Raw genomic sequence first — 18,444 nt, 5'->3', positions numbered from 1 at the left:
AACTTATGCTGAACTACATTTTCATTTTTCACCTCTTTCTCCCAAACTACTGATTTTCTTCACATAGCAGAAATAATTTTAGGTCCCACATTATCTGCAAACAGATATGATACTCTCCCAGAGATCTCTATTGTTGTCATGTGAAAATGGGCAGCCAGAATTCTTTTTTAAAGAAAAACTTACCTAAGGGGATGAAGCAGTCGTACAACAGTGATTTCCTGTTTAAATGCACCTGATTCTACCACTGTAATCCCTCTCCTATTTGAATTTTCTTCTCTATTCTTACTATTTCTGCCTCCACTCAGAAACTTAAGGCTTGTCTCATGGCCTCCAGCAGCTCCCTTTTCAAACCACTGCTGGCCTTCTCAAGTACAGCTTTGTTCATATCATTCCACTTGTTCAAAAACGTACTAAATCTCTATCACCCACAGCTCTCAAAGGACCTTCTTGATCAGACCTACCTTTCTGACTTTAATCCCCACCAGGCCAATCAAACAACTCCTGGTCTACAAACAAGCTCATTATTTCCACTTTTGTACTCCTACGCTATTTCCTAGGCTGGATATGCCTTTCCCCCGGTCATGTCCCTATGCCTACATTTTATCCATCTTTCAAAATCAGTTCAAAAAGCCATCTCATCATTAACACTTGCCCCAACTGTTCCAGTGAAAAGAAATCTCATTCCCCTTCTCATACTCACACAGGATTTTATCTGTACCTCAGATATGACTTCCTCTTTTGGATTATGACTGTGTCTTAACTCCTCTACAAGAGTAGAAGAATCCTTGAGGGCAAGATTTGAGTCTTATTTCCCCTTGCATGTATCCAAGGATGGATAAATTAATTAACTTTCTACAGGGGAGGAGGAACATAACATGGTATATCTGTACCAGGCAGTAAAGACAAAGAAGAGGTTGGAGAAAACTTCAAAGTCTCTCTACTACTTTTATTCCTCTAAGTAAATTAATCCACATGGTAGAATTTTCTGTGTATTTTTAAACGTTAGCACTAAAAAATAACATTCTACTGTATAGTTTAAAAATATTAATGTCTTTATCTCATTTAATTCCCATGATATCCTAACACAGGTATTCTCATGATCCTTTTATATAGTATAAGGAAACAGCTTCAGAGAAGGCAACCTGCCACCAGAGGGAGAGTCAACACTGGAGTCTTTTACCTCCAATTTTAAGTTCTTTCCACCAAATCAAAATGAAAGACCACAAAATTTTACTAAAAACCATAAAACGAAAAGTAAACGAAAGTTCTTCTCTTTCCTGTTTTCTCACCTGAAACTGACTTCCCTCAAAAGCCTTTTAAAATATGCTTTGAAGATCTTGAATTGAAAAGCAGAGGAATGCAATAAAAAGAAATGGCCTGGAGGTCAGAAAACCCAATCCCAGTTGTGCCTCCCTTTCTAGGTATATGTGACCTCAGGGAAGTCCCACCTCTCCATATCAGTCTTCCTAACTGGAAATTGGGGGTGACAGATTAACCTCACATTATTGTGGAGACTGAATTTATAAATGGGGAAGGGTGTGAAGAGGTCAGTTAGAGAAGGAAGCAGTACATGGCAGCACCCACAAAAAAAATGTCCCACCCACCCAACCCCCAAACCTGTTTCTCATTTAATCCTGATGAGCAGCTAACGCTTTATCTGTTTCAGTGTTACTTCTCCAGTAAGATTGTTGATTAAGGAAAGCTAGAAGTGAAAACTATTATCCAAGACAAGCTTTAGAATCCATCTTCACCAGTTGCCCAAACTGACACATCTGGTAAATTGTCTTAGAACACCATCCTCTCCTCCCTGACCTGTCCGTTACATCTCACAGATATAGTGGAAAGAGGCTGAATGCTAAAATTAAATCTGGGTACAAACGCCACTTACGCCACTGTCTAGCTGTGGGCCCTTGGGCCAGGCCAGTGACCTTCTGAAAGCTCCAACATCATCTCTAAAGCAAGGATAATGCCACCAACTTTGCAGTGTTGTTATAAAGTTTATCAGTAATAAACGTGCCCAATTAGGACCTGCCACACAGCTGGTGCCTAATAAACAGATTATTATTCTTGCCTCAAAACTGCTTCAACGACTATATGAGGACATAAGTAGAAGGCCTAGAACAATGTCTTCACAGGCACGGTAGGCACTGAATAAAGTCTGTCACCTCCTCTTCACTCTGCTCCTTTCCTCTTTATACTGTGTCATTTCAGGCCTCATCCTTCTCACTGATATTATCACAGCGGCGTCCGAAACCCATCTCCATGCCTGCGACCACACGCTCACCAATCCATCACTTGTGTCCTGGAGCACAAACCTGATCACATCAAACATTTATTCAGCACCCTTCAAAGACCGTACTGCAGACGACATCATGAGTTGCACACTCCTCAGCAAGAATACAAGGCCCTTCCCGTCTTATCTCTTGTGACTTCCCTCCCCCAATAGAAACTCTCTTGCCCAAACTATAACATCACCTGCTTGTTTCCCAACTGCTCCAGGCTCTCATGCCTCCAAGCCAATCCAGAATGTTCTTCTATCACCTACTCATTCTTTAAAACATAGCTCAATGGGCTTCCCTGGTGGCGCAGTGGCTGAGAGTCTGCCTGCCGATGCAGGGGACACGGGTTCGTGCCCTGGGCCGGGAAGATCCCACATGCCGCGGAGCGGCTGGGCCCGTGAGCCATGGCCGCTGAGCCTGCGCGTCCGGAGCCTTTGCTCCGCAGCGGGAGAGGCCACAGCAGTGAGAGGCCCGCGTACCGCAAACAAACAAACAAACAAAAAAAACATAGCATCACCTTCTCTTCAAAACTTCCCTTTACCCTAGAATTTTCTTCTGCATACTTCATTCACAACATTTTACAAACCGAATTCTAATCTTGCTGTGAAATCCTGGAAGGCAAGGGATAGGCCTTATCATGTTAGCTTTATTCCCAGTGCCTAGCACAGGACCTATGCTCAAAACCTGTTTGATGGTTTCTGTGATATAACCTTAATATTGCTCCCATGAATACCGGCACTCTGGAAGAATGAAAAATAACTGTCACTATAAAACATATAAAGTATTTCTAGAAACTTTTTGAGATATTTTAAATCCATTTAATTCCAAAACATATCTCAAAAAGATTAAAAAATGCTAAGACAAAACTCATACAAATGCACACAGTGAAAGGTTTATCAGGCCAAATTAACAGTTAAAAAATGAATGGAATCTCAGTCTTTATAAATATTTAATTACCAAGTCTAAAGAAAATTTCCAACAGGAGGATATCTTGCTTTCAATAGATATAAAACAGAATCCAGCAAAAGCAGTCTTAGTTAATGGTAAAATATTCTAAGGTTTTCCTCTTATAAAGGTATGCTTAATCTTGGTTCAGTAAAACAATAGTAGAATAATCTTACTGAACTCTAATACGATTTTCCTTTTAAAAAAATGGAATTTAAAAATTATCTCCTTTTCAAATGACTTAAACCTTTTTCAAAATGAAATAGATTGTGCAAGTTCACACCCATTAATCATGAAAAGGATTGATTTTACATAATCCATAACTATTATCTGCAAAACTGCTATAAATGTACTTGATAAATAATACAGAAATCAAAAATATCAGGCGGGCTAATGCATTGTGAATGTACTTATTTGAGTCCATTTCCATTAGACAAAGGAAACTGATAAACTGCAGCTTTTGGTATAAAAGAAAGCACTAATTCAACTCTTCTTCAAAAATGTTAGAACATTTGACTTGCGTTTTTTAAATTCCAAATATAACTCACTGTATTTAGCACCTCCTGTACCTTCCAGTATATTAGATACTTGCACATCAAGTTAAAAACAAAATAAAGGAAAACATTCCCGCCACCCACCCTTTTCATAAAAGAAATGGCAATATTAAACATGTACACAGAGCACCTTTTAAAGGTCAGTATGACTAGCTACAGAAAAAGCTGTTTTTTCTTAATTTAAAAATTTTGCTTGAGGATTTAGAGACGTGGGGGTCAAGGGAAAGAGGAAGGGAGAATTGTGTGATTTTTGATTTTGGCAGAGAAAATGGGTTAGTAATTTCCAAATCCTGCTCTAGGGTACATGGGTGCCCCAGTGGTTATGGGCTTCCAACTCCCACATTAATCGGAGAAGCTCTGTTTTGTGGGGAGGGGTCTGTATATGAACTGAGCATCTGAAAAATATTTTGTTGGAACAAGGGTGTCCATAACTTAAAAATGCCTGAACACCACTAAAGAAGGACTAACCAATATTCAACGAATAATACATTAACACCTAGTAAACAAAAAAGCCAGAAGCATTCAATATGGAAAACCGGTTTTAAAAAGTGATAAAACACTAAGTAAAAAAGACTAACAGCTGTAGTTACTTTACCTTTATGAATAAGTTTGTTTCTTTCACTTCTGATCAGAGATTTATGGGGTACACTGTTTGCTTAGGGAGGGACATGCAAGAGTTAAGCTTTCCCAACTTGGTTTTGGCAAGAAGAGAATAGATGGTTTTAGCAAGGAATTGGCTATGAACCCAAAGCAAACAGCTCTGGAAGGGGAAAAGATGTTCAAGATGAGAGGTGACACTATTGGGTATGTTTGTTTAGGTGGATAGGAGGGGCCCACTAAATAACTCTGGGGTGGGGTACATTCCTATCCTACTTCAGAGGTCTATAGAAAAGTTTATACCCTTTCCCGAGGACACTTCTGATTCATATCATCTAAACCCTCCTATGCCTCCACTGCCAAGCCAATTAATGCTATCAAAAATCAGAGACAGTGTTTAACTACAGTAATTTACAAAAACAGTCATTTTCTAAAGAAATCAGATTATAAAGAACATCAGCCATTTTATATGTTTTCTTTGTCTTCTCTGATGAAAAAGCTACAGAACCAAAAGTTCCTTTGCCAGTGACTGGGGCCATGATGCAAGGAGATGGCTAGGATGGACCAACTTCTTCCACCATTCTCTCTCTTTCCTCAGCCCATGATAAGTTGAGACTGTGACAGAGAAGAGAATAAAGCTTCAAAATTATCTGAGAAGAATCTATTCAATTTTTCTGCCTTACCAAAATGCTTGTGTAGCTAATGAGATGATGGGCGATCTCCCCATTTACTAAACTTTCTATAATGTGGAAATTACAATAGAGAATGTAATTGAGTCTCTCCACATTGACTCATTAATTTCAAAAGATCAAGATCAGAAGGAAAAAACATTAGTTAGCATTTGCATTTTGAAAACAAATTATATGACTATACACCGATAAAAACAATCTTTTCCAATTGGTTAAAAAAACTGATGACAAGATGAACAATAATAATTTTAACCACTTTAAATTAGTAACAGTTAATTCCCAATATCCATGGATACTCTTTTGAAGGTTCAGAAATAAAAGTAATGTTACATTGTTCCAAACATGGAGAAGCCAAATGTCATTGTCATACATATGCTCTTAGATCTAAACTTTGATCCTTTATTTATTATGTAGTTGATCTATTTAATTAAGATATTAAGAACCACAATTAGAGTTGCTTCCTTATGGTAAAACTATGGCAACAGAAAAGCAATTCTATACCTACAGGAGAATATTGATAAAATACTGATGCCTGAAAGAAAAGTACAGTGACTTGGATGATCTACATACAAGACTGTACATAAGAGCAGACTTTTCTATGCTATTTTCTGGACTTACTGACAAACCAAAAGAAGTTCCAAGTGATTTATTTTCTCAAAATAGATAAGATATGAGAATTATGTACAAATTATTTATAGAGATACTAATTTCCTCAAAAGAAAATCTAATATAAACCACCTATAGGCATAATGTAGTTTTAGCAAGATTCAAAAGGGCTTTCTTACTTTGAAATTCATATGTGAAATAGACTAACACATGGGCTAGATGTTTCAATCCTTTTTAGAATAGGGCAAGGTATAAAATTTAAAGTATCTATACAGGTTTTGAAATTCTATACCTTCAACAAAATACCAAATTTTAATGTAACTATATAAGTCCTTCCTCTTAAAATATATAAATAAATTTTATTTATGGCATGCTTATATCAATAAGATTGCTACTAAATACACAAAGGCAAGAGTAATCATGTGTTGTTTTATTATAACCTTAATTTTCTGATTATAAAATCTATCTCCCCAAAGAGAGAACCACAAATTGGTATAGTTTTTCCTATTTTTTTAAGCCAAAATAAAAACAGAGCTCACCTCTGATACATACACAGTTTTAAATCCTGTATTTTTTTTAAATAATGTGAATTATTTCTACACATCTTTCTGACCACGATGCAGTGTCAGAGGACATGCAATTCATGGCTTGTACCACCTGAGGGCACTCCAAAAAATCTTTAAACAACTTTTAGAATGGAATTTTTATCTACTAGGAAGTAGACAGTCCTACTTGAAGTTCAGTAGTGGCTTAAAAAACATGTTTGAGAAAACATGTGTTTTTTCATAAAAAATAAGATGATGACAAATATGCATATTCAATCCACTGTATATTCTCTGGGTCTCCTGTCCTTGCACTGAAAGTTGAGGTTCTAGATCGGAATAAACAAACTAAATAACTTCAAATGAGAAGGTTAAAAAATTACTAACTACTAACAGTCTCATAAGATTATCCTTTTATAGTATCATCAACAACCAAAAGTTCACATTTTTGTAGAAAACAAGAGGAATTCAATAATCACTTCAAATACATACATGATTTAAAAGTTGGTCAGAAAAGATTTGGTTTAACATATACATGACACTTCAGTTCAAGAAAACAAGTAACCAGAGGACACCCTACCTGTTTCCTGTGAATTCAACACTTCTAAGGCATGCATCATGGCACTTGCGAAGACATTGGCATCTTCTTTGCTGCCAAAGTTAAGACCATACACCTGTCTAGCATCCCGCCATTGGTGGAAGGTCTGTGTAGCTTGATTGTACTTCAACCCTTTAGGAATGGCACAATTTATCACGACCTAAAAGACAGTAATTCTTTTTATAGTCAAGCTAATAACTGGCAAATATAAAATATTTGGCAAAATATTTGGCAAATAACTGGCAAAATCAACGTCAACAAAGCCTGATTGGACATATTCATTCAAACCTGCTCCTGACACACCTTGGCAAAAAATGGTTAAAACAATTATCTAGGGTAAAATTAGTCTGCAGAAGTAACATTCTGATGGACGTTAGACTGTCTGATAGTTACAAAGGTCTGGCCTTAAAAGAGTAAATCAGGGCTTCCCTGGTGGCGCAGTGGTTGAGAGTCCGCCTGCCGATGCAGGGGACACGGGTTCGTGCCCCGGTCTGGGAAGATCCCACATGCTGCGGAGCGGCTGGGCCCGTGAGCCATGGCCGCTGAGCCTGCGCGTCCGGAGCCTGTGCTCCGCAACGGGAGAGGCCACAACAGTGAGAGGCCTGCGTACCGCAAAAAAAAAAAAAAAAAAAAAAAAAGAGTAAATCAGCAAAATGAAAGAAAATCTATATCCCTCATTAAATATATTTGAACATGTTTACTGAGGTATTATAAATTCAGAAAGTGTATAAAACATAAGCATGTATCTCAGTGATTGCTCCCATGTAGCCAAAACCCTAATCAAGAAATAGGACGTTAACATCAGAAACCTCCTCAACTCCTCCTGCCTCCCAAAAGGTATTAGTCCTACCTCTAACATCAAAGATCAGTTTTGTAGGTTTTGGGATTTTATATAAATGGAGTTACACAATACATATTGTAATTTATCTGCCATCTTTCCCTCAAAATTATTTATGAGAGGTATCTATTTGTTGCATGTACTTGTGGTTTATTCTTTTTCATTGCTCTATGGTATCCCATTGTACAAATCATGTTTATTCACCCATTTCCCCATTAATGAACATCTGGATTATTTCCAGCTTGGTGTTACTAAAAATAACAATGTTATAAACATCCTACCAAATGTCCACCAAATGAGCACACATTTCTGTTGGGCACATACCCAGGAGTGGAACTGTTACAAGCCATACATATGTTCAACTTCAGTAGAAAACTCAAAGTAGCTTTCCAAATTGGTCTTATCAATTTTCACTCCCCCAGAAGTACACAAGAGCTTGCACACCTGCACATACAGTACACATTGTAATTTGCATAGTCAGTCTTCACTTCAGCAATTCTGCTGGGTATTAATACTACATCGTTGAGGTTCTAGTTAGCATTTCCCTGATTAAGATTGAGATTTAGCGCCTTTTCATGTTGTAATGGCCATCTAGAGATCTTCTTTTATGAATACCTGCTTAAATTAAATCTCTTGCCCATTTTCCTACTGAGTTGTCCATCTTTTTCTTTATTGATTTCTCAGAGTCCTTTACATACTCTGGATGATCTCACTGTTGGGATCATCAGTTATGTGTTACAAATACTTCTTCCATTTTGTGACTTGCCTTTTCACTCTCTGAATGGTGTCTTTTGATGAACAGGAGTTCTTAACTTTTATTCAGTCCAAATTCACAATCTTTTTCTTTATAGTTAATGCTTTTTTGTAACCTGTTTAAGAAATGTTTCTCAATCCCAAGTCATGAAAATATCATCCCCATATTATTTTATAGAAGCTTTATTGTATTAACTTTCATATTTATATCTCCAATCCAACTGAATTGATTTATGCCTATGTTATGATATAAGGTTCAAGTTTCCTTTTTGTTTCAATATGGCTGTCCAGTTGATGCAGCACTATCTATTAACTTGCTGCAGGTTTACCTTTTTCATAAATGAAGTGACTAAATGGCTCTCTTTTGTTCTACTAGCCAATATGCATATCTTTGAGCCAACATCAGTGTCTTAATTATTGCAGCTTTATAGTAAGTCTTGATAGCCACTAGAGTATGTCCTCCTACTTTATGGTTCTCCTCAATATTGCCTTGGCTGTTCTCAGTCCTTTGTGTGCAGCTATAATTTTATACTATCAATTTTGTGTTATTTATCCAATCTGCCAGTCTCTTTTAATTGTAGTGTTCAGTCCATTTACATTTAATGTAAATTATATATAAATTTGGGTCTAAATCTATCATACCTTCTTTTAGAGTTGTTTATTATTGTCCCCTCTATTAGCTTGCTAGTTATACATGTTTTCACTGTTGTTTTAGTGGTTGCCCTAGAGATTACAAGAGGTACCTTAAACTTATCAAAGACAAATAAAAACTAGTATTTTTATCTTTACCTCAACAATACAAGGACTTATTTTATCTCCAATAACATTCCCTTTCTTCCAATGCCCATCCTAGGAGTCCTACACTAGTTTTATCAGGTGTTTTAATTCCACTGACATTTTAAACCCCATAAAACATTATTAGTAGTCTTATACAGTAGATGATCATTTAAGATTTACCCAATAGTTACATTTTCTGTTGCTTTTTATTCCTTCTGCCCTCTCCAAGCTTCTGTTTGGACCACTTCTGATCTTGAAGAACACCTTTAGAATTTCATTCAAAGCAGATCTCCTAGTGATGAATTATCTCCATTTTGGTTTGTAAGAAAATATCTTTGTTTCACCTTGATTTTTGAAGACTATTTGTATCAGGTTTGGAACTTTAAGTGGCCACTTATTTTTAGTTCTTTGCAATCTGCCTCTTAAGTTTTTGTTGTTTCTACTGAGAAGTCAGCTGACAGTTTATTGTTGCTTCTTTAAAGTTGTCCTTTTTTCACTGATTGCTCTAAAGAGTTTCACCTTGAATTTAGTTTACAGTGATTTTAATATGATGGGTTTATATGTGGTTTTCTTTGTATTTATCCCATTTAAGATTTACAGCATTTCTAAGTTGATGTCCTTTCATCACTTCTGAAAATTCTTGTTCACTATTATGTCTTCAATTACTGCTCCTGCCCCATTCTCCTCTCCTCTGGGACTCCAATAACGTATGTGTATACCTTATACTTTTTTACTGTATTTCCTATGTCTCTTAAGCTTTTTCATATGTCCATATTTTTCTCTCTCAGAACATCACAGCTTCGGACTGAATATTTCCTTCTGACATATTCCAGTTTACTAATTCTTTTTAGTGGTTTCTAATTTGTTGTAGAACCCATCACTGAGTTGTTAATAGCAGTTATTTTATTTTTCAATTCCAACATTTCCATTTGGCTCTTTTTTCAAAAAAGTTTCCAGTTCTCTACTGAAATTCTCAATCTTATCTTTTATTTCCTTGAATATATTAAGCACAGTTATTTTAAAGTCAATTTCTGGTAATCCCATTAACTGGATTCCCAGTGGGTCTGTTCTATTACTGTTCCTCTTGTCTCATAGCATTCTGGTTATTTTGACTGAATGCCAGACATTGTCTATGGACAACTATATGGAAATTTTGAGGCCTACAATGATGTTATATTTTTCCAGGGAAGATTTACATTTGTTTCTGACAAGCAGCTAGGGAAACTAACAATCTCAAATTACCTTAATCCAAAAGTGATTAAAATGTCATTAGAGGCTGAGTATCAGTTCCTATAAATTCCAGTCTATTTATGAGTCTAACTTCTTCCCCAGGGTATGGGGCTTCTGGGTCCCAAATCATGGCCTGAGGGATTACCAAGACAACCCTCCCCTCATTAGCAGGCCCTAACTTACAATTTTTGTTCTACTAGTCCCAGGAGTCTGCCAAAAGCTCTGTTCAGCTACTCAGTCCCCTCTTTCAAAACTGATATGTGCTTCCAGGTAAACATACGTCCCAAGCTGGGCTCACTTCTCTGGTTCTTTCTGCTTTTAGGTCATGGACCCATAATTCTTCACTGCCACGTAAGCTCTCCAAATAGACTTTTTTCTTTTAAATATTCTGTCCAATTGTTTTGGTTCACAGAGAGAGGCTCTGTCTAAATTACCTCATCCATCAATTCCCAAACTTGACAGTAATTTTTAAAATATGACCACTTAAAGATGTTATGCTAAGTGAAATAAGCCAGATATAAAAGGTCAAATACTGTATGATTCCAATTATTTGAAATGCCTAGAATAGTAAAATTCATAAAAATAGAATGGAGAATGGAGGTTGCCAGGGGTTATGGGTAGAAGGAAATGGAAAATTATTGTTTAAAGGGTTCAGAGTTTCAGTTTGGGAGGATGAAAAAGTTCTGGAGATGAACAGCAGTGATGGTTGCAGCACAACTATATGAATGTATTTAATGCCACTGAACTGTGCATTAAGAATGGTTAAAATAGTAAATTTTGTTATTTTTACTACAATTAAAAAGATATGATCGCCTCTTACCATATGATTTCTATACATATCGGGCTGGGGGGTAGGGAGGTCACAAATCCTTAGCTACTAGAAACCCAAAGCTAGAATTTAACATTACCAGAAAATTATAAACCAAATTTTAAGGCAAATCTATATATATCCCTGCTTGGCAAATAGGTTAAAAGGGCAGGCAAAAAAGATAGTTATGTTCACTTTTTCAACTTGTTCAGTGATGGAATATTAGAAAAAGTTGAGGAAAATATTACTGGAATCAAAACAGAATTATCTAAATCATTAGTTCACTTTTTCCAATATAGAAATTTTAAAATGTGAACAAATTATTTCATTCGATTCTAACTTTCAAGAATTGACAAAGCTGTATAATCTCGGGGCTTCCCTGGTGGTGCAGTGGTTGAGAGTCCGCCTGCCAATGCAGGGGACACGGGTTCGTGCCCCGGTCCGGAAAGATCCCACGTGCCGCGGAGCAGCTAGACCCGTGAGCCATGGCCGCTGAGCCTGCGCGTCTGGAGCCTGTGCTCCGCAACAGGAGAGGCCACAACAGTGAGAGGCCTGATACCACACACACACACAAAAAAAGCTGTATAATCTCAAAAAGCTTTCAAAGTCAAGGGGCATGCATATACCTTCATTTAATAATAACTGTTTATTGGATATTCACTAAGGATGTTATCAGGTTTGGACTTCTTCATAATCCTAATACCTCAAACCCAATGAGCTTGCATCTAGATTAGTGATTTCCATCCTGCACACACCCATCCATTTTTAGCCTGATCATAACAGATTAAACCGTGCAGTTAAACATCTATACTTCCTTCTGACGTGGCTCAATAGCTTATCTTGTCTATGAAGTCATCCACAACCCTCTTCCCCATCTTCTCAACAAGGTGATCATTCTTTTATGCCCTCGCTGTGCAATGATTTGTCATAAATGAAACAACTAACTGTGCTGTTTTCCTTACATGCATAATATCCCATTCTTCACTGCATTGTTCTTCAAGGTCAGGAATTATTATCTATATAAAACCTAACTACAATGCCTAGAACATAATAAGCACTCAAGTATTACGGAGAAAAATGGTAGCTTTTCATATATATGTATATAATTTGTACATACTCAATTTTACAAATAAATGGTGGGTCATTTTTTTTAATGGCTCTTAGTACAGAAAGTTTAGATGTTGTTTAATAAATTATACTAATATGTTTCTACTTAGAACAGACTGATAACCATTAAGAAATGAAAAAAGGTACTCTGGAATGAAAAGAAACCAATTATTTATTAGATTTATTCTTAGGTACTTTATCATTTTTGTTACTTTAAGCAGTATCTATATAAAATTATATTTTCAATTTGCTTATCGTTAATTCTACAAAAATGCTACTGATTTTTTTATTATTTATTTATTTTCGGCTGTGTTGGGTCTTCGTTTCTGTGCGACGCCTTTCTCTAGTTGCAGCAAGCAGGGGCCACTCTTCATCGCAGTGCGCGGGCCTCTCACTATCGTGGCCTCTCTTGTTGTAGAGCACAGGCTCCAGACGCACAGGCTCAGTAGTTGTGGCTCACGGGCCCAGTCGCTCTGCGGCATGTGGGATCTTCCTGTACCAGGGCTCGAACCCGTGGTCTCCTGCATTGGCAGGCAGACTCTCAACCACTGCGCCACCAGGGAAGCCCAAATGCTACTGATTTTTATATACTGATGTTATATACAGCAACCTTGCTGAACAATCTTATTAGTTCTAGTATTTTATCTGCAGATACTCTTGGGAATTTTTTTATGTAGACAATTATATCATCAGCGAATAAGGTCAGTTCTGTTTCTTCCTTTTCAATCCTTATTGCTTCTATTTCTTCATCTTCATATTACTAGGTTGCCTCTTCTGCAATACTAAATGAAGATGATTAAAGCTGAAATCCTCAAACTTATTCCTGAGTTTAATGGAAATCCTTCCAACATTGAACTATCTTGTAAGATGTTTCCTATATGTTTATATTATTCATCCATATCAGCTTAAGAAAACTCATTTTTATGCCAAACATGCTGAGAATTATTATGTATGGATTTTAATTTTATCAATGTTTTTCCTGAGACTCTTGTTTCTTATAGGTTTTCTCCTAGCAAATTAATAGGTTATCTAATGTTAAACTACCTTTACATTACTGAGATAAGAGAAAAATCCTATTTGGTCAAGTGGTGGTCTTTTTTTTCCCCATATACATTGTTGCATTTGGTCAGCTAATATCTTATTGAGGAGTTTTATATCTATATCAATGTTCTTAAGTGAAACATGCTTATACGTTTTCCTCTCTCAAATGGCTATGTCTCAGATATCAAAATTATACTAGCCTCATAAAACACTCTTCTTTAGAACCGTTTGCATAAAACAGGTAATAGCTTGAAGGTTTTTAGATTTTGTTTATAAATGCTCTGGATGCCCTTTTTAAAAATTTTTTGGGGGTAGATTATTAACTACTGATACATTTTATGATTGAGGTCTATTATGTTTCTATACTTTTCTGCCAGGTGTTGTAAATTATATTTTTCTACAAAATGGTCCATTTATTAGTGTAAAGCTGTTCATAATATTATAATTTATTTCCTTACTATAACTATAGTGATATCTCTTTCCAACCCTAATACTGTTTATTTAACTTTTAATTTTTTTGTTTGAATCTGTCAATTTATTCAGGGAAGCAGCTTTTGTGTTAATAATTTCTATTTATTATTTAGTTGTTTTTTCTTTTATTTTTAGTATTTCCTTCTGCTTTTTTGGGTTTGCTTATTATATGCCATTAAGATTTGTCCACCTACCTAGAGGGTATCATGCTGAAAAAGTCAGACAAAGAAAGACAAATACGCTATGATTTCACTTACATGAGGCATCTAAAAAACAAAACAAATGAACAAACATGACAAAACAGAAACAGATTTGCAGATATGAGAATAAACGGGGGGACGGGGGGTGGGTGGTCCATCTAAGGACAACTTAGACATCCCACAGGTTTCTATATGTAATATCTTGTCACTCAGATCCAGGTTGGTTTTTTTAAATTTTTAAACATTTTCTAACCTTCATAATGGTTTCATCTTAGTGTCACAAATTATTTAGAAGTGTGTTTTTAAATTTCCAGTATTTTAAGAAACACTCCATTTGTCAAAACTGGAAGTCATAGGATAGTTTACTTCTCTTATGAATAAAAATTTCAGTATTTCATGTGGAAATTTCCTGACTTACACAGATTTCTAATTTTTTTTCAGCTGAGGTATAACTGACGTATAACATTATATTTAAGTTTACAAATAATGATTTGACCCAATTATTTTTAAATATTCATTTTCTTTTTTGCCAATATTTAGATACTTTTAGGTTTGTTCATCCGTGTTATCAAATGACCAATTCACTGAATTTACCAAAAATTTATTTTACAGCTACTAGTTTGGAATGTTGTGTTTAAAAGGTTCAATAATTTCTACAAAGTTCTAGTTGTTCAGTTTCCAGTTTTTCTCTATAGTAGCATCTTAGGAAGTATTCAATTTGTCTCTGGCCTAACTCACTTTGCTGGAGGAAAGACAAAGGGGAGAGAAAGTACTCAGAACGACCTGGATACCCCCCCAGGGAGAGAGGGTTCTTGGTACAGAGACTGGAGACCAGAGAAGGGCTGAGCAACAGGCACAGAGAGCAAAAGGAGGGAGGCTAGGGAGGAGGAAGAACAGGGTAGGGGGCGAGGATACGGGAAAGAGAAGGGCGCCCGAGAGGACAGAGGGCAGGCTGGGACAGTTAGTACTAACGGTTAAACTTGCTAAATTCAGTGACCTGCCTTTCGGCAAACTGATTCAGGTCTTTAGAAGTTCCTCTCCAGGGGAGCGATGCATTTGTTTTTGCCAGGTGCCCTAGGAGTTTCACTGGCCTGCAACCAGTATTGGTTAATTTCTTGACTGGAGTTGTGTAAGTGAAGTTGGAGGTTCCCATTTTTCAGAGGCGCTCCTAAACCAGCTCAGACAGAAACAAACTCCTTTGCCTACCTGTGCTGATTAGGAGGATTTTTCTAAGTCCTCTTTTTATGGTGTGCAGCCCCTTGAAGAGGCTCAGCTTTATGGAGAGATAATGGTTTCAAAGCCCAGCCTCTCACAGGCCACAAAATCTAAGTCCCTGGATACTACCAGTTCATCATCTCCATCCCAAAACACAGGGCTGCTGCAGCATCTGGCCACCCCACACTACACCACCCTGTCTCCTAGTGGAAATGCAGGGACCTACCTTTCTTTAGTAAGAACTCAGCTGGAAATGTGTTACATTTTCCCTGTATATGTTTAATACTGGTTGATTTTACCATCTTACCAGAGCCAAAAAAAAGTATTTTGTAAATCTGTTCTTTATAAAAGTCCTCACTGCTATTAGCATATACTTAATGCTAGCAAGACCCTATTTGTATTTTCCTCTATCTACTGCTCCTGATCTGTTAAGGCCCAAGAACTCAAGTAATGAGATAATCCAGTCACCTTTCTAAGAAATCCAGAGCAGGGAATCAGTAAAAGCTTAGTTGTCATGGCAGACATGAATTACAAAAGCCTAACTATTCCGGCAACCTTAATACCTACAATTTTTCTATCGTATATGAATTTAACAATATTTTATGAAACTACTTACATTTTGAACTCTTTCCTATAATCCCACACCCCATACCTTTGGTGGGAAATGAATTCCTTAAACACACTCTGCTACTTAAGTGTATTTCACATTTTAGTTTGTCTTAAATTTACTTTAGATTCCAAAACCTAGCTAGTTTGAAGGCCAAAGCATCTAAAGAATATTCATAACTGAAAAACTCAGATTTATATTCTTGAACAATTAGTTCTAAATCCTCATCTAAATTCAGGCTTTATAAAAGGTGAAGAGGGCGGGAAGGCAAACCTATATCCTTTTTCCCACAGAGACTCTTTTGTCTATAATTTTAAAGTACTTCTTTATTTTACTGAATGTATCAAGTCCTTGTGTAATACTAGATAACGTTAAGAATTTAATAGACCCTTACCTGATGGTCCTGAATCTTCCTGCCCACCACTCTGAATGTGTTGTTGCCTGTATGATGATATATATGAACTCTGCTGAACCCGGTTGAACCACCAGCTGGCACCCACTTTTTATTGGCATCATCGTAAACCATCACAGCAGCTCTTGCCTGACAGATACTCTGTTCACTGGGGTGGGGGGGGGGGAAGAAAAGCAAACTTTTAAGATACTTAAAATATGCTAAGCTTCCCACATAGCCATATAAACCAGAGTTAGCTAACCGAGCAGTTGGTCAACAATTAGTGCTTTACTGGGTGCCAGAAACAGCAACAATGAACAAGACAGAGGCTTCCTGCTCTTATGGGTAGAGTCTGATGGGGAAGACAGACCCAAAAATGAACTGTAATGAGGGACCAGAAAGAGATCAGGATCCACAAAGAGCACTTAGATATAAGAAACATTTTCTTCTAAATCTGAGGATCTAATACGTTCATTAAACTGAATATAACTACAAATATAAATTAATCATTATTTAACTGTATACATATGTTTATAATATTGGTGAACTGTTTGTGATTACCTCTCTTTACTGGTAAAATTACTTTTATCATCAGGCTTGCTTCAAGGTCTATATAACAAATTCTGCTAGACTCTTCTGCCCCTTGAGCTATGCAGTGGCCACTAGCAATCAATGGACAGCCCCGTGACTGAGTGGTCCCTGACTCCACTCAGGCAAGATAATAACATCTTACGTTTCAAATTTCTTCACTTAAAAATGAAAAAGTAAAATAAGATGATTTCTAAGGATTCTTCTAGATGTTAAATTCTAAGCTTCACAAATAAATATTGAATAAAAGAAGACCAACTGCATGATAGAATCTTTACATCTCAGCTTCATCTTAATTATTTGTTACCAAGTGAAACTGAGATACATGAATAAATAAAATGTAGAGATGATCTTAATTCTATATTAAGCAATAGTTTCATCTTTCAAATATATTCCAAAATAATGCTGGGCAAAAAAGCCTGATTGGAATTTTACTTTATTTTATACCATATGTTATTTTTTAAAAATGAAATACCAAAAGTGAACTACAGAACAGATATATTAACTCCATGCTATTAACCGAATTAAAATGACTCAATCTCCATATAGAAGACTTATCCTGATGCTTGCTTAAGCAGCTGTTAATGGAGATGCTAAGTAGCTCATCCAACCCCATCTTTTAATGAAAGCACTGCTCATTCCACCAATTTTAGCCTTCAAGATTTTAAACAGTAAATCATGTGGGTTCTTCCCCAACATCCTGGGAAACAGTCGCTTTCATGCCCTCCCTTCTTACCCACACTTCTGGCCCATCTCTCAACAGTATATGTATGTGCTTTACTAGACTTGTTGTGTGACTTGATGACAGAAGATCATGGGAGACCTAAAGAGGTCACAGCACCAAGCAATAAAACCACCCAGAACAGTGGGGTTATAAATGCTTGTAATTTTCCATTAGCTAAATCTTACAAAAACTTGTAACAATACCTGTGCAGCACAAACACTGAAATAAACCCAGTGGTACTGTCTAAATTTTTATGCTGCACCGAATTTTTTTTAGTAAATTAGCTCTGGGAGTAAAAATGAGGCAATGACTAAAGCTTGAATTATTTTTAAAAGCTTGATTAAAGAGCCTTTGTCAGCACAGCAGTTGAAATCTCTTCATCGCTCACAACAAAAATACTTGTTAAGGGACAAAATTTACATAACCCTATAGAAAGAAACAAGCTAAGGCAAAGTGCCTCTTACAGCATACAATCCAAGAAACAAATTTACTAACTAACTGTAAATAACAACTCAATAAACAAATCTGTAAATTAATACAGAACAGTATTTTCCAGTTCCAAAATGAATGTTTTTGGACATACACGATGTTTCCCCAAGGTTCAAGAAATAATGTCTCTTCAAGAAGTTCCACTGGGATCATAGAAGCTAAAGCAATAGTTGAACCCCTATTTTGTATATCAGGTCATTCCATGCCTCAAAAAAAAAAAAAAAAAAAAAAAAGTTACAAACGATACATAGGAAATCTAAAACCGGGAGAGTTAAATAAAATGTCCCAACTTTCTCCTCCACCTTTTTCTTTCTCATTGCTATACAGTGGGATGCCGGAGACATTCCAAATTCCTGAAGCACCGAGTTAACTGAATAGTTCTGACTAATGCTTAA

General features: G+C 36.5%; 1 protein-coding gene across 1 annotated transcript in view; it reads right to left on the bottom strand.

Annotated features, from left to right (window-relative positions):
• The window catches only part of ENAH (ENAH actin regulator), a gene marked incomplete at its 5' end in the record, with an annotated part of 151,982 nt that overhangs the window by 57,691 nt on the left and 75,847 nt on the right, over positions 1 to 18,444 (bottom strand). The window contains 2 exon segments of the mRNA XM_079723941.1: positions 6,793 to 6,970; positions 16,252 to 16,417. Of these exon segments, the coding sequence (XP_079580067.1) occupies positions 6,793 to 6,970; positions 16,252 to 16,417 (344 nt within the window).

This window comes from Hyperoodon ampullatus, assembly GCF_949752795.1.
Source record: "Hyperoodon ampullatus genome assembly, chromosome: 2".
Lineage (NCBI taxonomy): Eukaryota > Metazoa > Chordata > Mammalia > Artiodactyla > Ziphiidae > Hyperoodon > Hyperoodon ampullatus.
Note: the sequence above shows the minus strand (reverse complement) of the source record. Positions and strands in the feature narration are given on the sequence as shown.